This window comes from Aythya marila (genome assembly GCF_965140915.1).
Source record: "Aythya marila genome assembly, chromosome: 1".
NCBI classification, from domain to species: domain Eukaryota; kingdom Metazoa; phylum Chordata; class Aves; order Anseriformes; family Anatidae; genus Aythya; species Aythya marila.
Window position 1 is genome coordinate 29,279,280 of NC_139042.1, and position 24,091 is coordinate 29,303,370.

The 24,091-nt window shown below is 38.9% G+C and overlaps 1 protein-coding gene across 1 annotated transcript; it reads left to right on the plus strand.

The window, feature by feature from the left end:
* The first annotated feature begins 252 nt into the window (after nt 1-252).
* Nucleotides 253-19,621, plus strand: SUCLA2 (succinate-CoA ligase ADP-forming subunit beta). The gene is made up of 11 exons (XM_082752020.1): nt 253-400; nt 2,136-2,319; nt 10,003-10,102; nt 10,302-10,464; nt 13,189-13,317; nt 13,744-13,882; nt 14,200-14,361; nt 14,443-14,585; nt 16,694-16,814; nt 17,121-17,209; nt 18,800-19,621. The coding sequence occupies exons 1-11, from the start codon at nt 314-316 to the stop codon at nt 18,872-18,874; spliced, it is 1,392 nt and encodes a 463-aa protein (XP_082608146.1). The 5' UTR covers nt 253-313; the 3' UTR covers nt 18,875-19,621.
* Nucleotides 19,622-24,091: the final 4,470 nt, after the last annotated feature.

Sequence of the window (24,091 nt, forward strand, 5' to 3'; positions counted from 1 at the left end):
GGAAAACAAACAAACAAATAACCAAACATAAACTATATTTATTTATTTTTTAAATCCTTGGTGAAGGGAAGGTCTGGGAACGAGGGCTAGAAACCTCATCCTCTCTCAGTCCACCCCGCCAGGCGGCAGCACCGCCATTTCCCCGTCCCCTTCCCCCCCGCGGGCCATGGAGCCCCGCCTCCCGCCCTCCCCGCGCGGTCGCCATGGAGGGCCCGGGAGCCTCCTTCCGCCTCCTCCCCGGCCCGCGGGCGGCGCATGCGCGCTGCGGGGCTCCGGGGGAGGGGGGGGCAGCTGAGGGCGAGGGGGCTCCGCCATGGCGGCCTCCATCATCCGCAGCCGGGCGGCGGCCGGGCTGAGGGGCAGCGGGCTCCGCGCCACCCTGGGCACCGCCACGGCCAAGGTAGCGGCTGGAGGGCACGGGGACGGGAGGGCGGCAGCCGGGCCCTGGGGTGGCTCTGTGGCGGCTCTGTGGCGGGGCTGGCTGCCCGCGCGTCCCCTCAGACTCAGAGGCTCCTTCTCGTTCTCCACAGGGTTTTTCCTCCCCCTCTTGGTTGCTTTTTCTTCCCTCCCCTGGGCTTTGTTTTCCTCAGGTTTTTGGGTAAATCGCTTGGGAAATTGCCTTCCCTGCTCGGGCGGTGCCGGGGTGACCCCTCAGCTTCCTCTAAACGCCGTGTCAGCGAGCCGCCTGCTTTTATAACCCCTTAACAAACAAACAAACAAACAAACGAAAAAAAACCAACCACGGTAAGCCCCGCGGGACCTGCTTCTCCTTGCTCACCCCGAGGAAGGTCGCCCCGAGCTCCCCTCTCGTGTTACGCCGCCAGCGCCTCGCCCTCGGGTTGCCTGCCAAGGGAAGGAGCTGCCTGGGAGCTGCAGCAATCCTCGGGGTTTAGGCTTAGGCTGCCCCCAAATGCCACAGGGAGGTCCTCCTGGCGTCTGTGGGTCTGCTGAAAACCCAGTTTTCACGACCCAGGCTGTTCGAAACGCCCAGATGCACACCTATTGACGTGGTGCTTCTGCCAACGCTACTTACTAACCAATCAAAACCAAAATTTTGCCTGAACCTAAGTAATTTTTCAAGGCTTTTCACCTTGAACCTGTCAGTTATGTACATAAATTGCAAATTTGCTGCGCTATGTGCATAAAGTTAAGGTTTTCTCCTGTATTGAAACATACAAAATGCTGCCAGTGTTTTTGACTTCTGTGGTTGCAAGCTTTTTTGTTATGAAGTACAATTACTTTACAAGCTACTCTTTGGAAATCTGTGTCTTCTGGAACTGTATGAGTAGCTCTTTTAAAAATGCATTTCTTATGTAGTACTGCTTCTGATGTTTTAACCATCAAAATCTGGTTTCTCCCAGGACTGTGTTATAGACAGTAAGTAGTCAGAAGTTCTTGGGGGTCCTGTACATCAGCTGTTCAAAAATTCAGGCTCACTCCACATTGGGATTTCCTGGACTGTATATTAGGCCAGTTGTCTTTTACCTAGCATTTGAAAAGTTGGTTATCTTTTAGCAAACCTCTGACTGGGGGTTGTTGTTTGTATCTAACTGGTTGTGCCTAGTTTTCTCTGTTTCACGATAATCATATGAAGGCAGAATAGCCTGTAGCAAATTTAATTTGCTATTTTCAACTGCTAAAGTTGGTGTTTCCAATGCCCCTCCTACCCAGGGCTTAGTCTTTAGTTTGGCAGAAGGAGATAGTTAACCGAAATTGTAGAATAAACCTATTCTGCATGCTTTTCTCTGTTCTCTTATGCTTCCAGACTTGCTTAGGGTTCTTTTCCCTGCAGATATATTCCTTAAAATACTTAATGCCTTATAGCATTAAGTTCACATTTTTAACCCTGCCAACCCTTGCCACAGCTAGCAACCTCCCCAGCTCTTCCCCATTGTCCCCAATAAAACCCCTCAAGACTCTGCAACAGGCCTCACACGAATGGTTAATATGGAAGATAACATACAAGAAGTATAGGATTAAGCGGTCAGTTGTTTACATTGATACACTTAACTGTACTTGTTTAATACGTTGACTTTTTTTTAAACCTAAGCAGCAGCTTTTCGTAATACAGTCATGTTCTTTGTTTTATTTTTGTTCTTTGTTTTGTTTTTTCTTTTTCTTTTTTTTTCTTTCAGATTCTTGGTGGAGGTCCGGGAATACTCAATAATCATGGCTTTCAGGTGCAACAGCAGCAACAGAGGAAGCTGTCACTACATGAATACTTGAGCATGGGACTGTTGCAGGAGGCTGGTATTTCTGTTCCACATGGAGTAGTTGCCCGGACACCGGATGAAGCTTACAAAATAGCAAAAGAAATAGGTATAACATTAAAGAGAACGCATACAATATAGGCATGGGATTGATACAAGGTGTAACTACTTTTTCTGTCTTTCCTGGTAAGACATTTCTTGGAGTTGTGAATACAGCTTCTCTTCAAGAGACAGCCTTTCCTATGGAGCAACTTTCTTGCAGATATGAGACTTCAGAGCTGATGTTTTCCTAATATAAAATTTTCTAAAGTTTAAGTGCATAAGCACACAGTGAAATCACTTTAGTGTCAGTTTTAATGATGCTCTGTGCATAGAGACTGGTTTATGAAGCTGAACTGTGTCCCCGAAACTGCAATGGGGAATTTTCTAACCCTACTTTAGGTGAAGGCTATGGACGTGTATTTCAGTCACCATCATAAATGCCGAAGATATTTTGCCTGAAACTTGTGAGTCTTGTTTGGAAGGAATGTATTAGTTTAGATTCATACAACCACCTAGGCTTCTTTTGAGTAACAGACTGTGCAAATCCCAAATTTATTTTCGCTCTCAAGTCAGGTTAGAGGGAATCTTCTGTGAAGAGCTTCGTAGTTGGATATAGATGAGGCTTTTGTAGTCCAAAATCTCCTATAAAGCTGAAGATGCAATGGACATTTACTACATTTTAGGCTGCAGAAAGGTTAAATCCTATTCCTTTGAGGATATGCTCTTCTGTCAGGGTGCAGCTACTTCACGTGGGAGGGGAGGACTTTGGCGGCTTGTAGTTAGTGCTGAATTCCTGGCTTGTTGATGGAAAAGCATCCAATCTCCTTTGCTTTTGCAGTAAAAATGTAGTGTTTAATTTAGTTATAATGTAGAAGTCTGCTATCATTTGCAGCATCAACGTTACCTTTTTATTTTAAGTAAGTTTAGAGGTTCACCCCCCAAATATATTAAGTTTTTATACCGTTTTAATAGAGGATGTTACTTTTTTGTCATATTCTACTCCTATATGCAAGTGCCTAAACCTCTTTTCACCTCCAAGTGGATACATTTGTACTGAGTGATTCCTGAGGTTACATGTTTTGTTAGATTCGTTTCTGTTTCATGTATAGATTTAATGCAAGAAATAACATCTGAAAAAAAGATATTTTCCTAGAGCAAGTTGTGCTGCTTTACATAGAGAGGAATTAGAAAGCTTCAGATCTGGTGTCCCAGAAATGAAAGTATTTTCTGCCTGTCATCTGTCTTGTTCCTTGTCGAGAGGAACTGATACACAATTGTGACTTTATCCTCATGAAGGAAACATCTTAAAACAATTCCTTTCCAGCTATTTTGAGAATTGTTTAAATCCCAGTCCCTCAACTTCAGTGAGAACTGAGCCTTTGGAGTCACCTAAACTTCACAAGTAGGGCATAACCCTCTGCTTACGTTAGTACCTGCACAGAAGTCCTGCTACCGGCAAATAAGACGACCTTTGCCTGAGTTTTTTGACAGCTGGCGAGCTCACAGGTCAGGATTCTTTTATTTTGCTCCTTGTTCAGGGAGGAAACGTGTAGCCAAGTAGGTATGTCTGTAGTTAATTGCTAGTTTATAGCTCAGGCTCGCCCACGTGGCTTCCCAGGTATGCCTGTTATCTGGCATCTGTGACTCTGCAGTTCCTTAGGGGTCAGGAGAATAAGGTTGTGAAGTGTATCAGGTAGCACCACTTAATAAACAAGAATTAAGGAATTCAGAGCTGCTGGTTGTCAGTCGTGTACTTCCTTTAAGCTGGTGTATGTTCAGCACTGTGGCTTTGTTTGGTAAGGGAGATAAGAGAGGGAAGACTTCCCAAAACAGGGAAGACTGAAGAAGCTTGGGTTTTTGGGTCTTTCCTCAGGCATTGTCCAGAGCTCATTCTGAATGTGGCAGACTATCCTTTGCTCCAGTGTTTTGGTTTTCTGTGTTATTGTAGCCATTTCCCTCTGCCTTTCACTTAGTATGTACTTAAAAACCCCTAAATCTCTGGAATGAAAAAACTCACTTTTTTGTCCACCTGTTCATTGTTTGTTTTTGTTGTGTAAGAGTTGTCCTGGTAGATAGGGGATTCTTTTTTGCTTCTCTTTGTGTGTCAAACTTTTTTCAAGTGTTTGTCTAACCCATTACAGAGATAGAGCGAGCGGTGTCACCAGCTGTCTTTCTGGTGCAGATCCATGCGCTCCTGATAACCTTTAGTCAGAAATCTGCTCTCTGTCAACTTCAGCTTGGCTCTGGATTTGTTTCCTTTTGCAGATGCCTCACTCCAATTAGAAATGGGTGACTTCTAATGGTAATTAGAGTTATTTCTACCCATTTAGAGCATAACAAATGCTTTTTATTAAGAGATTATCCTAATTTGTCTGTGCGTATAGCTAAATCAGTCGTATGAATACAGCCAAACTTTAACCATCCCAGGGGTTATTGTCACTGCAAGATAACTAGAATCAAGCTGAGGCATACTACCCTACACTAATGTTGCCATTTGTTGTAGAGCTGAGTAAGAGGAGCACGTCATACATCTTTAAATAACAAAAATAATGGATTTGTTAGAATTTTATTCTAAGCTATACTTAGCTTGAGGTCCGAAGTGAGCTGAAATGGTCTGGAAGGAAGAAAGGTTGTTTGTTTATCCTCCTTCTGCCCAGCTTTCCTTGTACTGAATGTTTTTTTTTTTTTTTTTTTCTGATGAAGACCAAAGTGTCCTAAATAGAGCAAATTGTTTACCCATATGTGAGGTAATTCTAAAACGTAAGTGGAATAAAATAGAGGATTTGAGATTTGTTGTTTTCTTCCCTATGACAGTTTCCTAATATCCTTAAAGGAAACTGAGATGAAATTGGATGCTGTGGGCAACTTTTAAACAATGACGCCAGATCACTTAATGGTTTGAATTTTAAGGAAACTAAAAATCAATTTTTGTCGCTATTTTTCAAAATTTGATTTCTTTGCTGCAGGTGTTGAATTTCTTAAAGTGCTTTTTCAACTCAGATTTTTGTTCTGGCTGGACTCTGCAACTGATTATTCCTTCTCTTTTTTTAGAATGCTTTTTGTTGTGTCATAGGAAAGTTGGACACTACTAAAGCATTGCTTTGCATGTAGCTTTTTCTTCTTTTTTTTTTTTTTTCTCTCTGTGGAGAGACAAATGACATTTCTTTGATTAATACATGTTTCTTTTCAGAGCTTTAAGTTCTTTTCAATATTTATATTTTATTTTGCTGGCTGTTGCTTAAACCTACAAAAAGTAATGCGTAAATGTGGGTAGATCTATAGATAATTCTTTTGATCCCAGGCTCTGTTTAATCAGAAACTAAAATCTAATAAAAATAATGTGTTTTAGTTTGTCTGTAGAGTCTGAAGCTCCAGAGAGTTATTCCTACGCTGTAGGACATGGATGATGCTCTTAGATGGAAAACTTGTACAGAAATCCTCCAGGTGTTCAAATACAACAGCTCTAGTGGTCAGATTTGGTAAGAGTGCTAAGCAGTTTTCTCGATTAGGATCCTAGTTACCTGGTCAAAGTCTGTAGATAACCAGCAGTTGTTGTCTAGAAACCAATATTTTCTCGCTTTTTGGCATCCAAAGCTTATGTTTTCACAGAATCACAGAATCACAGAATTTTCTAGGTTGGAAGAGACCTCAAGGTCATCGAGTCCAACCTCCAACCTAACGCTAACAGCCCTCCACTAAACCATATCCCTAAGCTCTCATCCTTTGCTTTCTTCTGTAGCACTTCACTCCTTTAAAGTTCCTATATTGGAGCATGCTGTTGGTAATACTTGAGTGATTCAACTAACTCATCTAACCAGCAGGTTCAGATTTTGACTGCTGTATTTTAATTGCTTAAATTAAGCTACTGCCAAGCCTGTCTTGCAAGTTGATGAAAAACTTGATGCAGTCGATTAATGTCAGGATCCGTTTGTGTAGAAAATAATTTGTAATAGGTGTGAAACATCTTGTTTGCTCTCCTGACTTAGCAAGAGTTGGCACATAATTATTTCGATAATCAGACTTTTGCTTGCAGTGATTCTTCTAACTTGAACGTTTCCAAAGCTAAAAAATAAAAATTTTGAAGTTGTGTTGTAAGCAGCTATGCTTATTAACAAACCATGGTATAATTTGAAGAGATTCTCTGCATGTGTGGGCAGAGTTAGGTTTGGCGTACTGTTTATGAGACTTCACTGTTAATAACACATTATTGGTTACAAGCCTATCTTCTCCTTCCCTAATTCCAGTAAATACAACACGATTGTCTAAACTTAGAATTTTTATTATACCCATGCAACAAGAAGGGATTGCTTTGCATTATAAATGGAGAAAGATTTAGCCTGGAACTAAAAACTTTTAAATACAGAGTTGCTGAGGCAAAGATTTGAATCCCTTTCTTTCCCAGGGTAAGTTTGCAGTTGAGAACTTGATTGTCACTTGTGTTATTAGCCTATCACTGCCTCTTACTGTTTTCCCTGTTTTGTCAGAACACATTAAGCGTGTGTAATCGTGGAGGTGTTCATGATGAGTGGAAAGCAGTGCTGCCACCATGGTGAACATTGGGCACAGAGAAGTGGCAGTGAGAATGATTTGACAAAAGTGAGAATGGAAACCTGTAAAGCAGAACGTTTTCATTCAGGTTGTGTGCCCTAATCATCAGACTTTCTTCTTGCGCAGGAAACTTCCAAGATAACAACAAGCCTTTCTTGCCTCTTAATAAGCTGTATCATAAGATTGTGTTGTACTTAGATCATCAGCGCATGTGTGTGTGGAGACAGGGACCTTTCACCCAGCTGGAAAGCGTAGGTGGTGGAATCAGAAGTTACTCCTTCCAATCAATAAATATCATTATTTCTAGAAATAAAGATCAGGAAGTTTCCTGGTCGTGTCACTCTTTGTCACTGTCTGGTTAATAAACCGTTGTTGAAGATGTCCTGAACAGATGCTGGCTCTGTTTTTCTGATTTCAGGCACCTGCTCTTCTAATTGGTGTCTACTCTAATTATTGTAAACATTTCCTGACTGTTTCCTGCTTACTTACGTATGGTTTTAGTGCTAACTGCCATTAATACAGAAACGCAGCTCTTACCAAGCACCAGTTCTGGGTTTTGCACGTCGCTGCCATAGCTTGCTCACCTCCACAGCTTGCTTCTCTGAGACCCTGGCTGTACTGAAGGTTTGTTGGTTTGTTCCAGCGCCCTGCATGCTCAGCAGTCCTCTGCTGTGGCAGAACCTGTGGTAGTGCTGCAGCTGCAACACTACAGATGAGGTCTGTGACCAAACATTTCCGTCCTCGGTAGTTTTAGGGCCGCTTTAAATAGGAGCTGTAGGAAAACCATGTTCACTGAACAACGGACTTCTTGCATGGGTCAGGTTAAGGTTTTCTCAGGACATGTTATCTGTGCTTTTGTTTTAGAAACATCTGTGAAACTTAATTGCCTGTGAACATAACTGGTCAAATAACCCTTGACGTTTTGTGTTGATGCAATCAAGCAGCTAGTTTGCTTGCAGTGGTGTAGGAAAACAAATTACAAATAATGAATATGCTGCTCGTGTAATGCCACAAATTGTTGCACGCACTCCTTGAAGGATAGTCCAATGACAGCTTTATTCTGACCACAGTTGATGGTGAAAAGGTTCAAGTTGTTTCTTGCAGGCTTTTTTCAGGTGTCTTTGTGTGTTGCCATTCATACTAAAACTCTTGTAAGAAATACCCCTTGGGAGCAGGCCAGTGGTGCTCCTGTGTATCTTCTGTATGTACTGTAGCCCAGTGTTTTGCCTCGTATGGTGCCAAAAGAACATGCTATTTAGGGAGATTGTGAGGCTATTCTGCAGTCTGTGCTCTTCAGTTTTCCCCAGCATCCTTAATTGTTGTCTTCAGAATATTTGAGGGAACATCTCTGCTGGCTGCTTTTGGAATCTCATTCTGCCTTCGTGTCTACTGGCAGGCTTCACTGTCTTCTGTGTAAGAAACTCTTTTTTCTTGCATCTTTTTAAAATTGACTTCCTTTGGTAGGTGGCATTTGTTTTCAGCTGGCAGTGGGTGTGATACAAAATATTTATATATTTGTAGATGCTTTTTCTTTCTCTGTTCCTCACCAGGTATGGCTAAGGACAGTAATCACGTTCCCGCCTTGTTCTCCTTTCCTAGGTTTAAAAAATGCCAAACTCTATCAGTTTCTTCTTGTAAGGGAAGCTCTTTGTTTCAGTGATCATCCTATTAACCAGTCTTTACAATTGAAAATTACTTTTATGATCCTGCCTAGAGCTAAATATAATGTTCCACTTGAGGTCTTATCAGAGCTTTAGTTGGCATTTAGTTCTGACTTGTTCAGATTCTGGTCATCATTGCTAGGATGTAATTACTACAAAGAGGGTGCCTGTGAGTAAATTTCACTTCACAGCGAAAGTTTTGCCCCCCTGTTTTTTTTTTACTACCACTCAGAAATCATACTTGTCCAGATTTTGTTTCTATAGGTTTGTTTCTACAAGGGTAAACGGTGTTCAAATAGAACTTTTTAAGCTAGTGTATGGCTTTAATTTATCCATGAAGCAACTACGATCTTGTACGTGATGCATAACGTTTCTTAAAGCAAGCTAGCTTTGTACTTAAAGTCCTTGCATAAAGGTTGGTCTCATGAATAAAAAATGCCAATATCTTGTTTCACATGCCCTCTATAAAGCACTACTTGATTGCCAGTACTCAGTAGTTATAACAAAAAGTTGTCTTCAGGAGCAGAATTAGATAACAGACCATGATAAATCAACGTACGCTTGCATGTTTATAAACTTCATGCTTCTTGTGCCAGAGAGCCTCATATCAGTTGTTAAATTCAGAGACCAGAGTCTCTGAAAAGACCAGAGTGGCTCAGCTAACTGTGGCATGAAAGAAGATGAGATGTGCCACACAAATGTGAATGGGGAAGCTCTTGCATCCTGCAGTCTAGCTGCATTCTGCAGTGTATTCCGTGTGATTGGAGTTAAATAATATCTCACACGGGGCTTTGTTTTTCTTCCTTTATCATCTTAAATTGCTTGATGATTTTTTTTTTTTTGTCTTTCAATGACACTGCAGAATATCCCAGTTGATCATGATTCTATTTGCAGATTTTACTTTTTTAAACCCAAATGCATAGCCTGCCTTACCTACAGGAATATTTTGGAGAGGAATTTTAAAACAGTTTAAGGCAACTAAAAGACCTTGGCTGCTCTGAGAAAAATAGTGGCTTTGCTTAGGCCTTTGACTTCTGCAGGGCACTCAAGCTTATGCAGCAATGCTCTGCTAAATGGAAGCCATGGTGCACCTGCGAGTTAACTTGGGTAAGTGCCATAGTTGCGTAACATTGCTGAGAAGGTGATGGTTATAGACATAAGGTATTTATACTTAATTGAGGAAAATATTGGATTATGATTCCTCAGATGTTTGATGTCATCTCGTTAATGGTCTGGGAGATACTAACCATTTCTTACTGAGGGCTTAATCATTTGGGATTCAAACATATTAAAAAAAATCAAAATACTCAAAGAGGAAGGGTATTTTTTGAATACTAACTCACCAAGGTTTGTTCACAGAACAGCGTAAAGCTGCAATTTATGGGTTTTTGGAAGAACCTTTGTGAGTTATGTTCCAGTCTTTGAATTCACGTTTGTGTTTTGGAGGAAGGGATAAAATGAAAGCAGCCTTTATTATTCTAACTGGGACAATTCATTTTAGTAGTTGCAGATGACAAATTTTGGGTTTTCTTTCATTCCAGGTTCAAAGGATCTTGTGGTCAAAGCACAGGTTTTAGCTGGTGGTAGAGGAAAAGGAACTTTTGAAGGTGGCCTCAAAGGTGGAGTGAAAATAGTTTTTTCGTAAGTTCTTTCTAAACTTTCTAAATTATCCAACCAAGTGGAAAAACTTCACTTTCACATAATGAATTGAACCTGTTGCCTAGTTTAAAATTGTTTTAATGATTAACCTTAAAAATAATAGAAATTAGGTAAGATTTTCTTAATGCTACTTCTGTTTTGCCAAGAGTTTTTGTCACATTCTGAGCTTCTTTTATTCTAGCCCAGAAGAAGCAAAAGATATCTCCTCCAAAATGATTGGTAAGAAGCTGTTTACCAAGCAGACAGGAGAGAAGGGTAGGATATGCAATCAAGTATTTATCTGTGAGCGCAGATATCCCAGGAGAGAATACTACTTTGCAATAACAATGGAAAGGTCATTTCAAGTGAGTAATATTAGAAATAGAAGTCAACTAATTGAATTGTTATAGATATGTTTTAAAAAAAAAAAAAAAAAAAGTTGGCTGTACCGGTTGCTTGCATTTGAAAATCAGAAAAATACTTGAGCTAAATTACATTTCATAGTATGTCTAGCTATATAGTTGTCTTAGTGTTTTATATGCTTTAAAAATGTTATGCTACGATTTAAATTTAAATTATAATGGAGGAGTATTGGCAGCCTCATCTGAAGTTCAAAGTCACATGGTTGAAGGGGAGGTGGGTGGAACAAAGGGTCCTTTTCATTTTGGTTTTAAAATTTGCACTTATCTACCAGAGTTTAATTTAAAGATACAGCTGTGCATGTACACCTACATGCTATTTAAGGGTGTTGGGAACAAGATAAGTAAAAGTGTTTTGGAAGAGCCAATAGTTCTGGATAAATTAAGCATCTGTATTCACCAGTGTATTAAGATTCTTAGGGATGCACAGGTGGGTCCCTCAATTTTGAGAGTGGTGGTAGCTTTCGTATTCCATTACTCTTCAAGAACTGGTAAGAAAGTTGGGGATTTGAGGTCTGTCTTCACAGCTTTCAGGATGATGAAAACTGTAGTCTCCTCAGCTTTCCCTTTCTGTATGTTTGGATATGTAGTTTTTTTAGGCTACAATACAAACCCAGTTACTGAGCTCTGTCAATGTATCACCTGACAGACTAGTGTTCCATTTAAGAAGAACAGAACATGAATTGCTAAATAAAAAAGCCAGGTTAAAGCAGGGAACAGTTATTTCTGAAGCTCTGTGAACTGAGTTTGGTCTATCCAGATGCTTAAGAGTTTGTGGAAGCATGGATCTTGGTCATTTGAGGAGTACATCTGGTTTGAGTATGAAATAACTTTCTGTGGAGGAAACTAGTCATATTTTTCTTGAAAAATTTGAAGTTTAGTATTGTATTTGTTCCCGCCTCTTCATTTGTAGTGTTTCTTACAATAAAGTATCTCTTGTGTTTGGGTTTTAGGACAGTTAGGTGACCTGAACACCTACATTCTGTTGTACTGTACAAAAGTTTGGAAGATCCAAAACATTACAGTATGCCTCCCAGACTCACCACAAGGTGGCATTAAAATACTGCAAATGTCTGGATTTTGTAATTGTAAAATGTTGTACTACCCAAAGAAACATCCTTATGGAAATAAGAAAAAAATACTGTAACTGATTTAAGCAGTTTTGGGAGAGAATTCAAATGTATTTTCCTGACTTGCTCTTGCGTTTAAAAAAAAAAAAAAATCTTACTGGATTATGTTGAGCATAATTATGTGGATTATTGTTTTTTGGTAGGGATGTTCTTTGTTTTTACTGTTGACTTTTTAAGTCTTCCTTTTGGAAGTACTTCTAATTGCTGTAACTAATATAGAAAGCTGATGAGGAGGAACTAGCTTTCAGAAAGGTTGACTAGCACATGGCATAGTATTTGATATTACTACAAACCCCTTTGTTTAAAATGGGTAAGAAAGCTTTTAAGGTAATTGAAAGTGGAATATGATGTCTCAGGCATTATTTAGCAATAGGGGCAAGACTTCTTATGTCCCAGAACTGTTCGCTTTGGTCAGTTGGTCAGTTCTGTGGAATGCTGTTATTTTTGTGAAGTGTTTGTAGCTTCCTGACTGTTCAGGATACGAATATCCAGAGGTACTCTTTGTGCTGAACCTTGCTGTTTGATGTAGGATAACTCACTGTCTGCATGTTTGCTTTTGGAAGGATGGTGATGGGAGGGGAGTAGCGTGGTTATTAAGTACGTTCTCTGAACCAGCATCTTGTTTTCAGTAATTAACTGTCAGCTGATAGAAGGCTTTTTAGTGTTTAAGACCTGTGCTAATAGGCAATGCTTCCGTAATACACCAGCTGTCATAACACATGCATGGATGGCGATAAGGGAAGTTAGTTGACATTATATGACTGTGTCTTTGGAGTAAACAGGAGGACTGTTCCCACAGGCAGTGATTTCTAGGTGTCGTGGTAGTGAGTCCTTGATGTTTTCCTTGAGATTCAGCAGAGAAAACAAACAAAACAACAACAACAAAGCAGAGAAGCTTCTACAAATATTACCAATTTCATTTTCTTAGTTTCTTGTGTTATTGAATGATTGAGTACTGTTTTCTCAGAGCTCCTTGACTAATTTTCATCGATGGCTATCATTACTGAGCTCTCTGATCCTACTGAACAGGAATAGTTTACTGTAATTTATCACTAGATTCTGCAGCTCTAGATTTGTCCTTGGAGTATGCGAGGCACTCGTTCATTCTACCATTCGATGTGTGTTTGTGTAGGGGTGAGTGGAGAAGGGGGAGATAAGGCTGTTCTTTGGTGACAACCTAGAACATAAAATGCATGTAATTACTAAGTTGAATCTTTCTATTAAAATTTAGTATGTCTATGCTAATTGCTCAGTTGCTATGGTATATAAAAAAAAAAAGTTTTCCATGTTAAAAGAAATGGGGCTCAAGACACACCTTACAATTTAGAAAGTATTATTAAAAGTTGTTTATATAGACGTACTGAATAGGAAAGATAGTAGCATTCTTTTCAGTAAAAGCATGCAAGTAAAATGCCCAAATCCAAATATTCCCAGCTAACAACAGGGTTTCATTGTTGTACAGTACATTATGTGAAGAACTAACTTTCAATTGTGTGGTATAAAATTATTTACGCTTTTTTTTTTTTTTTTCCTTTTCTAGGGTCCTGTGCTGATAGGCAGTTCTCAGGGTGGCGTTAATATTGAAGATGTTGCTGCAGAGAATCCTGATGCGATAATTAAGGAACCCATTGATATAGTAGAAGGCATAAAAAAGGAGCAAGCTGTTAGGGTAATTGTTAATGTGGAAAAGTACACATTAGCGAGGATGGGAGTGTTGTTTCTAAATCTTATGAAGTGTACATGTGTTCAGCCTGCTGAGTTGTCTTAAACCATTTTGAAACAGATTTGAAGGAGTTATTTAAGTATTTTCAGTTTGATAGTCAATGTAAATCCAACTCCGCATGGCAGTGCTTTATATAGCTGTGTAAAAGCATAAAGTGACAACTTTTTACTGGCTCTTTTAGGATAAGTGCAGTGTTTTATATCAAAACTAATCTTCAAACCTGAGATTTGCTTCTTTCCTGGATGACAGGAGAGGTTCTATATCTACATATTCAGTTGATACTGAAATAATAGTTAGTGGGAGATTCCTAGTTTGTAACTGTAAATCAAAAAATCAACATCAGTTAGCTGATAACCAATCTTTTACTTTCAGCTAGCCCAAAAAATGGGATTTCCTCCTAATCTAGTGGATGAAGCGGCTGAAAACATGATCAAATTATATAATCTCTTTCTGAAATATGATGCTACCATGATAGAAATCAATCCTATGGTGGAAGATGCATCAGGAGTTGGTAATGTTTCTTTTATTTCATATTCTTCTTGTAACAGCTTGGCATTTTTGTAAATCTGAGTTAGTTTGCGATGAGGTTTCAGCTAAAACTGCAGATGTATACAGCAGGAGGTCTGGGCATTTACGTGGTGTGTTGAAAAGTAAGTTTAATAAAATATAAATCTGAGAATCTAAGCAGAGTACACAGCTGTTTTTCATTGCTCTGTATAATTGCAAGTCTGATGTAACATGCTTTAACATGTCTGTGTAGCATTTGAGGTATTATTCTAGCAGTAATGACGTGAAATGAGTTTCTTTTTAACTGTTTTTTCCCTTCAGTGATGTGTATGGATGCCAAGATAAACTTTGACAGTAATTCAGCCTATCGTCAGAAGAAAATCTTTGATATGCAAGACTGGACACAGGAAGATCAAAGAGACAGGGATGCTGCAAAAGCAGATCTCAACTACATAGGATTGGATGGAAACATAGGCTGTTTAGGTAGGTTCTGTTTAATGAATTTTAGATGATTTAGTGGATTTATAAAGTGACTTCCTAAATGTTATTTTTATTTTCTTATAGTCAACGGTGCTGGTTTAGCTATGGCCACGATGGATATAATTAAACTTCACGGTGGGACTCCAGCAAACTTCCTTGATGTTGGTGGTGGTGCTACGGTGCAGCAAGTGACAGAAGCCTTTAAGCTTATTACCTCTGATAAAAAGGTGAGGGAAGACTTGAATAATAAGGGACTATAGAGGGGCAAAATAGGCTATGCTTTGAAATACGATTCTTAGTGCATGTTTTGCAGAAAGCACGTTTTTGTAAGCATAAAATTAAAAAGGGAAGAAAATTGAGGTGTTAGCTAAATCTTGGTGCAAATGGAGAACGTTTCTAAACCCGTTTAAGTCTTTTTCTCCTTTTTTTAAAAATAATTTAGCTTAGTACTGACTAGGCAGTTTTGTGTCCTCTGGTTGAAATTACAGCTGTATTTGAATCTTTCCAGAGATTCTATGAGTGTCAAACTGCCCACGCCTGCTGTTTAAACAGAAACCAGTATTCAGATGGATTTCCATTTTTTCTCTTTTGTGCTAGTTTTGCAGCTGTTTGCACATAGTTTTAGAGATAAATATTCTTTGTGCTGTGCACAAACAAATTTCTAAAGTACTAATTCTATATAGCGTAAGATAAAATAACTTCGTAATAGAGTTGGAGGGGCCAAGAAGATAATTTATCCCATCTGAAGTTTCTCAGAGGTGTTTGAACATGATTAAGAAAATAAATTGGTTGAAACCAGAGAAGGAACTTTGCTGTCCTAGAAGGACGGTGTGAAGACTGACTTGATACTCTACATGGGGTTGATTCTATGGGAACTGGATGGCAGTTTAGGACTTCAAACAAAAAAAGTATGGAACAGCAATGAAAAGAAAAACACCTAAGAACGAGGTAACAAGAAAAGGTGGGAGTGCATTGCGGGCCCTAGTGTGCTACTCTTGCACCAGAATTTAATGTACCACTTGATCCTCCTTGAAAAAGGCCAGAAACAGAGAATTGTTTTACAGAAGAGCTCAGCCTCTTTCCCTTTGGAAAGATTATTGATGAAATGTAGTGTCTGACACACTCTCCTAGAGCGTTCTGGCTTAGCCTGTTTTCAGCAAACTGAGGAAAAAGTGAGGAACATAGGCACGGAGCATCTGAGTTAAGGAGAAAGAAAAGGAGGAGAAACTAGAAAGAGCTGGGTGGGGGGAATGTTGATCAGGGAGTTCTTGCAATGACAATTTTCTGCTGATGCATAGACAAAGGCTTTCCAAATCCACTTATTAATATCTTTTCATTCCAGCCTTCCTTGAGCTGCTTGCTGTTTAAGTTAAGAAAAAAAAAAACAGAGGTAGCTGGGGAATTCCTGTTTCCCACTGGTGGTGTGGAGTGCAGCCTGGCTGGGTCCTGTTCAGGGAGTGTTGGGACAGCCTTCTGGGGTTCCAGTCTAGGTTACTTCAGCCCAGTTAGTTGGAGGAACAAGAACAATGTCACGCAGATGAGCTAGTCTGATTGAAAGATAATGAGAACACAACTACTGTGTATTACGAGCTGCACGTTAATGTTTTCTTAAGTTTCTTCTGTCCTCCAAGGCTGTCTTCTGATCGTTTTTTCTTTTCCATCTTTCACCATGGACTGCAATCTTTTCAGCACTTCTTTCTGCTACTTAAGTAGGAAAAGTCTTTCACTTAACTCAGGCTTAGTCCTTCTGAATAAAATACGCTTCAGATATCCACCTCTATATGGGCTAGCTTTTAGGTAAACTGTATAAACAGTGCATGATTTTTAAAAGCTTTTTGTGTTGTTCAGTGTGGTTTCTTCAGTACACTGAGGTATTAGTGGGAGAAACGCATGTGAATTGAAACTATTTTGTTTGATTTGCTCGAAGAAAAATGTCCCTCCTTATCAATCATGCTCTGAAGTCGTGCTCAGAATATTCTGAAATAACGTGTGGTGATAAGTTTATACAGAAAATATGTCTTCTCAAGTAAGGGAACCAGCTGTTGCCCGCAAACTTGTGCTGGATTGAAGGACAACATGAAAATTTCCTGGGTTAGGGATTTTTGAAATAGCATTTTCCTGAAATAACTGTATTTCCTGAAGTAAAGTTTGCGACTATAGAACCGTGCTTTTGTTGCCAATGTTCTCCAGAACACAAACACTCCCTTTCTTGAGCTGAGTCCCTTACTACACTTACAGAGCTTGAATTTTCCTTCGGTTGAAAGGCTGTGAGTGGTGCTTTCAGTTGAAATGCTTCTGGCCATTTTTAATACGAGTATTGTTACTGATTCTGCAGGTACTGGCTATTCTGGTAAATATTTTTGGTGGCATTATGCGATGCGATGTGATAGCACAAGGTATTGTTATGGCAGTGAAGGATTTGGACCTAAAAATACCGATTGTGGTACGATTGCAAGGTGAGTGTGTTTCAGTACACGGTAAACATCTTTCTGTCTGTATTGCCAAACGTTCTTGAGCTTCTCTATTTCTTAGCAAGTATATATTGTTTAGTAAGCTGAAGGCTATGGAAAAATAAGAATTTAGATGATGAGGATTGGCTAGTTAATAAAAAGAGATTTCTCACTTTTCTAACTTCTAAAGTAGTTGTCTTCTAGATTTATCTACTAGCTTACTTTTGGAACAGGTTTTTTAAAAAATATGAGCATGCTCTGGAAATAGTAGTGCACTATTCAGTAAGAGATGCATTTTATCTGTTTCTTAAGGTACACGAGTTGATGATGCCAAAGCTTTAATAACAGCAAGTGGCCTCAAAATCCTTGCTTGTGATGACTTGGATGAAGCTGCTAAAATGGTAAGAGAGCTGGTGTGAATATCCTTTTCAGTATCTGTTAGGTACTATTAAAAGGTTCAAAGTCCTTTTGGCGAACTAAAGGTAGCCTAGGCTAAATCAGTGCCAGTTATTATCAGGGCTGCAAGCAAATGTTTTACAAATCAGTAAAGGCAGATTTTGGAAGAACACCTGTGATGTCAGGAGCTATTATGCCCCCATTTTTTTTTTTTGTATTTGGTCTTTTTTTCCTGAAAAGCAGGTTTAAGGAAAAGAAAAGGTTTGAAAAATAAGACAGGTAAATGGCCATGTCAGTCACCTTCCTTGGCAGGGAAATGGCAAAGAGATTAGCTTTATTAATTGAAATGAAATTCTTAAATTCAGGTAGCTGAAAAATGTAACACTTCATTTGATAGAGCACTGTATTTCAATATGTGTGATTAAAACCAAACATAGTTGATCGCCCTGTTGTTTCATAAAGTAATTAGATGCTCAGACAGGTTGATTATGATTTTTGCTTCTTGGGGTTGAAGCTCCTGAAGATTGGGATTGTTTGGAGTAAGAACTTGCTGAACCTGACATTGCAGCCCTCTGTTTTATGGGATAGTGTTGAGTCCTGCTTGGTTACAAAGCTTTGATTTGCGTCTTGGAAATCCTCCCTAGGAGTACTTAAGGGTTCTTAAACTGCATTTCATCTATGTAATGTATTTTTTTTTTAAAAGCTGACTATGTTCTGTTAGTTGAAAAATAGAGCCATGCAAATGTTGGACTTAGTTTTGTAACCTTAAATCACCTGTGCCTGGAGAAGCACTTTTTGCGAGGGTTCCATTTGTTTGTGCTTATTGTCCTTGGGTAATTCCTTAAACAGATTTAAGGAAGGTGATGCAATGGGTGGGATAAACAAATGTATGAGGATGGGTCAGTGCAATAAGCTGAGCATTCAAAGCAGTAACTGTAACCAATGATGCTAAAAGTTGTGAATAAATACATTTTTTTCCACCTAAATATTCACTGGCTGTGTGTAAATGATTCTGGCCAACTAGGATTTTAGATGAGTTTGAAGTTAGGTAACGTGGACAAGAAAAAATACTACAAATGTGTAGCAACAGTGAAGATGAAGAATCTTAATCTTCAAAAAACAAGGGGGTGTAATTGCTAGGCAGGAATTAATTCACAGAGGTTATGCAAGAGAAGTTTAGGCTCCATAGGGTGTCAAAATATGATCCAGAAATGCCTGCAACAAAAACATACAGGAGGAAAAGCCTCTGGATACATAAAATCTCTTGTGAGTGGGATGCCAGTGCTCTCCCTTCCCCCTTCCAATCCAAAAGAAGGTGGTATGTAAAATTTAAAACTTTAAATGCTACTTTAAAAGTAGTGTTTTAGTATGATATTTATTTGGTTGTAAATAAGAGCCAGACATTGTTTAATCACGATATCTTTTCCAAGAGATTTGACTGATCTTTCAATTAAAAGTGGTTAAGAAACACTAGGCTAAATCAGTTTGCACACAATATTTAGGCTGTTGTCTGGCACTGCTTAATTCAAAGAGATTTGTTCCAACTCATTCAAGGTAGAAATGTTTTGAAATTAAATCTTTGTTTTCTTTTTCAGGTGGTGAAACTCTCTGAAATCGTAACCTTAGCAAAACAAGCTCAGGTGGATGTTAAATTTCAGTTGCCGATTTGATCTGAGAAATGTCATGCCAGTGTCTAGTATGTTCTCTGAAATACTGTGTTCTGTGGGATATTTTTCTTTTTTTTTTTTGTGTGGAGGTTTTGATTGTTCGACAGGCGCACAAACTGAAGTACCTGGTCTTTGATGTTAACATTCAGAGTGGGCAGAGTTCTTGTAAAAGCGTGTATTGCTGATATTTAGTCCTTCTTAGCTGTTCTCAAACCTCCAGCTTCTGCTGCAGAATGTCACTTGCAACATACTTTTGCATTGTCCAAAGTAAAGCTTCTGGTTGAAAGATAATAATTATGAATAAATTCTGAAGTTACTTTTCTTGTAAATTTGTATTAGCCTTGGTTAAAAATAAATATGACTAGATTATCTAGTTGTCCATGCGGAGAAATGTATTGAAACGGTATTTTATATTGGAGACAGTTGTACTTAGTGGTGTAACGGACTTGAGCAAACAAATCATTATTTATGAACAGGTGCATTTGAGCTTGATCAGAAACATTTTTAGAAGTGCTTCACTGAAGTGGCTGGTTACTCTTCTGGACAACGTGTTTAATCACTACAAAGTATACTGTAGCACTTAGATTTTCACGATTTCGGGTCTTTACAAAACAAAAAAAAGCATTGTGTAGTTTTATATATGAACAAGCATTTACCAAATTTCAAGGAGATGAAATATATAGAGAATTAGAATGTTTATTGTACATTGCTGATAAAATTGTACATGAATAAAATGTCTCCCAAAACTTATACTGTCTTTTTCTTTTTTTCCTCCTTTTGATCAGTTGCATAAACCCATGGATTAGACCATGATTTAAAGGTAGCAAGGTTAAAAGCTTTTAGAAATAAATTTATAATAGCACATGCTCTTTTTTTTTTTTTTTTTTTTACCTTGAAACTGTATTATGTGTTAAAAATGTGAACTTATGTGGAAGTAGTTTTTGTCACCTTAAAATGCTGTTGATTTTGGCATTGTGTACAGCTTGAAACTTGTCTGGTGATACATTTACTGCTTATTGAATATTGAGTTTGGAAACTGTTACTCATTGTTTGTATTTTTTTTTTAGACTGTTGTTGTTTAAACAACATTTTCTTGACTAAGGACGGTGTTTTTATCAGGAAATAATGAACTTGTTTACCGTGAGATTTCAAAATGGCAAACCCTTTATAAAGCAGGTGGAGAAACTCTTTACCAAGTCCTGCAGTGACAGGACAAGAGCAGTTGTTTTAAAGTGAAGGAGGGTAGGTTTAGACTGAATATGAGGAAGAAACTCTTTACTATGAGAATGGTGAGACATTGGAACAGTTTGGCCAGAGAAGCTGTTGGTGTCCTATCGTCAGAAGTGTTTAGAGTTGGATTGGATGGGGCTTTGAGCAACCTGGTCTAGTGGGAGGTGTCCCTGCTCATGGCAGGGGGATTGGAATTAGATGGTTTTACAAGGTCCCTTCCAACCCAAACCATTCTGTGATTCCTTCTCTGATAATTCTCTGATAAGCATGAACTAAAGACTTAAAAGGGATATGTGAAAAGTGGAGAAATTTACAATCGTACCTGAATTTTGAGGTAGGGCAATATGAAACCTGTGTATTTCAGTAGCTTTTTGGCAATAGTAAAGAAAATTAGCAGAAGTTAAGTTCATTCTGAATTTAAACTAGATTATTTTCAGTGCTAGTTGGTCACTCCCAACAGATACTGTGCGCTCTCAATCCTGCATGCTAAACTGGCCTTGTAGGTATGCATAGGGTTGCTTTTATTCAATGGCCTTGAATGGATTTGTAGAGAATTAGTTTGAATAGACTTCTTAATTGCTGAATAATTTTGAGACTAATTCATTTATAGTGTGTAGGTTTGCTTCTAGCCTTATAAAATGCATGTGGAATTACAGTGTTCCAGCTTCGTTAGGAGATGGGCTTTTTAAAAACCATACCTCTAGCCTATGTTTTTCTGTGAATTAGTGGGAGGAACAATAAAACACAAGTGTCTCGGTGTTGCCAAAAATGAGAAATGGAAATGGCCTTTTAGTATAAATACTGTGCTAGAATGGAGATAAAACTATATCTTGCTGTTAGTCTAAATTCGCCTTTTGCTCTGTTTGAACTGTTAAATGTAGTTGAATAGGGAAGAGGAAGCCAAGGGAAAATCAATTCTGTCTATGAGAGGAATGTAAGACACAGAAATGCTCAATAATGTATTCACAAATAATGAACTTGTCAGAAAGTGGTGTTTTGCCACTGGAGGCTTTTTTTTTTTTTTTAATTATCCTTTGAAAAAGGATGAATATGTGCAGGACACAGGGTGACAGCACACAGGTTGCTGACCGGAGCATTCAGACTGTACCGAATCACTCTTAACACTAAAAGAGCAAAGTATAGAGTGAAAGATAGTTGATTTTAGGAAGGTCAGCAGTATTTATAGCTTTTGTAATCCAAATACTTCCAAACTGTTGTTTCTAAAGGGAAATTCTGCTCTTTCCGATGTTTAATATCATGGCAGATGTGGGGTGGGAGGCAGGGAAGGAGCTTGGACATGAAGGACCATGAGCAGCGTGGTGCACAGAGATGACAGGCCTGCCTCTTTCCAAAGATAGGGGTCTGGAAACATTTATTATTTCATATGGTGATGAAACAGAATTAGTGATCGATCTCTGTGAAGTATCTTAAGACTGAATAGTCATATGGAGATTAGTTTAATTAACAAGGTGCTATGGGACCTTCCAATTATTGGTATGTATTGATTGTTCTTCAGACTGGCTCACCTGAATCAAACAAAGTATGTTGCAACCAAGACCTCTTAATGTTTGGCATGTAGCTGATAACTTTAAGGCTTTAGGAACTACCTGAATCATGTTAAAGCCTTATAAACAACCTCTTCCTTTTAATTTATTAAGATGTTAAGAATCAAAGATGCAAGAATGGATGCTTACTAAAATTATGCAGCCAGAAGCAAAGTTTATAACAAAGCAAACAAAACGTGGAAAATGTGTAAATAACTTCTTACAATTAAAGAGTTTAAAATTTCAGAAATTTTAATGCTATCTTTTTTTTTTTTTTTTTTTTTTTTTAAAAAAAAGTGTAACCACTGCCAACCTTGGGATTCAGAAATGATTTGTTCCTCTTTTCCATGACTATCTCAGTATTAGACTTAGGAATCTGTAATAGCTTCATACGGGGTATGTGCCTGAAGACAGCTGTGGAGGAAATTAAATCTTAATCTGTAAGTATTCAAAAAGATTGAGTCTCGTATGTTGTTTAAGTTAATGTATCAAACTGGTTTCTGTTTAATGTATGAAACCAATTTCTGCTGTGATAATTCAGTGAAACAAGTGACTTTCATGGAAAAACGGGCAGTAGGGTTCTAAGTATCGTTAATGTAGGCACCACTGGTTGACGTACTCAGATTTGGTTAAAACAATCGTCAGAGATCCAATGCTGAGTAGTTTGAGAGAAAAGTAGAAAATGAAGCACCGAGGAAGCTGGGAATAAAGCTGTATTTTGGATTGCTAACAGGCCTGATGCACACCGTGTGGGGAAGGTAAGCTTAGCATCCCCTCGGGGAAACTCCTTGCAGCAGGGAGAAAAACTCCTGTATCATCAAGGTGAACCTGTAAAACTTGGGCAGATAAAAGAATAGCCCTGGATTTAATGCAAACTAAAAAAATGTGTTTAAAAATAATATAATTACAAGGTTCAAACTGATACAAAGGGGAATGAATGAAGCTATAGCTCACTTTCAAGTATTGCAGGGGCTGTAGGTAGAAGGCAGTGAATTTATGTTATTTGGGAGCAGGGAAGCTGTGTCTGTAGCAAGGCGTGCTTCTAAAGACACAGTGTCAGCTGCCTGATGAACCTCTTGCCTGACAAAGGCTATCATAGCACCACGGGTCGTAACTTTAACATTGCTATAACCCAATCCTGGGAAGCTGCAGTGTGTAAGAAAACTGCACCAGCCAGTGTTCAGTACAAGATGTGTCGGAAGGTTTTCATCTTGTGGAGTAAGTTAGGGGAGAGAAGAAAGCTCAGCCTCCCCAGCGAGCAGGCTGGAGCCAAGGGAAAGGAGAAGACAGCAGCTATCTGCTCTTCCCAAGCTCTTGGCAGCCTTTTGAATTTTGAAATATCAAGCACCTGAGGAAGGAAGATAAGAGTGCTTATTACTGTTGCTAGATTTAATTTGAAGCTCTGCTGTACCAGCCAGGCTGGGAAATCATCAGCCTCGGTGGTGTGTACTTGGTGCAAAACTATTTCAGCTGAACTACCACTTCTGTGTGGATTTCAGTACCAGTACAATTCAGTTACTGCTGTTCTACGTAACAGGTACTGTATGGGGGATGTAAAAGGTTTGCTTAATATGTGATGCCTGGGAAAGAAAGGTATCTGGATAAGCAATAGTGATGCCTTGCAAATGCACTGTCCCAGTCACCGGTGATTTGGGGCTTGGAGTCTTGGGAGTTGGAGGTGAATACGGCTGAAGCAAATCTTCAAAACCAGTAGTGGCTGGACCCTGAATCCCTGTTCTTTAACAGATTGGGTGCATTTCTTTCCATTTTTGAGGTGAATAGCTTAAACATCTTACAAGCTAAGCTCCATTTTTTCAGTCAATTGAAATAATTATTTTTGTAAGATCCTAATTAAGCAATCCTTGAACCGTAACAGAAGTTTTTCAAGTATGTGCTAAAGTGCAAGAAAACTAATGAAGGATCTATACACACAGGTGTTCACCATCCACTTGGTTTGTGTTTTTTTCCCCCTACATTCAAAACCAGTGGCAACAGCTACTTCCATAACGAGGGAATGAGGAGGCAATGAAGTGTTTTTCCCATGGAGAATGGGGAACAGGATTAAAGTCACCCAGGCGTGTTGGATGATATAAAGCCAGTAAACATTTTTGCTGAAAAAAATAAAACTTTGAAGAAAAACCTTACTGAGAATTGATTTCTTGATGAAGCGTGCTTTTTCTTTGCAAGAGATCTGTCACTTTTGGCTCAAACCTCTGCATCTAGGTCTAACTGAGCTAAGGATAGATTCCCAGATCGTGTTTGTTCCCATGTTGGGAGCTTTTTTATTTCAGTTCAGTCTTGAGTACCTCTGATCAAACAGCTTCTGCAGCAGGCAGGGTGGTCACAGGCTGCTCACGACTGAAGCTGTAGGGTATGTGGGGGTTGTAATGATGCAGGGAAGCCTCTAGACCTTGGGGGGTCAACTCCACTTTCAGATAGTTGGATG

Bases quoted from the DNA above. Each gene is read 5' to 3' on its own strand.
- SUCLA2 (XM_082752020.1), top strand. From the start codon at position 314: ATGGCGGCCTCCATCATCCGCAGCCGGGCGGCGGCCGGGCTGAGGGGC. The intron at 10,103-10,301 runs GTAAGTTCTTTC...CTTTTATTCTAG, and splicing joins GGAGTGAAAATAGTTTTTTC to CCCAGAAGAAGCAAAAGATA. The intron at 10,465-13,188 runs GTGAGTAATATT...TTCCTTTTCTAG, and splicing joins CAATGGAAAGGTCATTTCAA to GGTCCTGTGCTGATAGGCAG.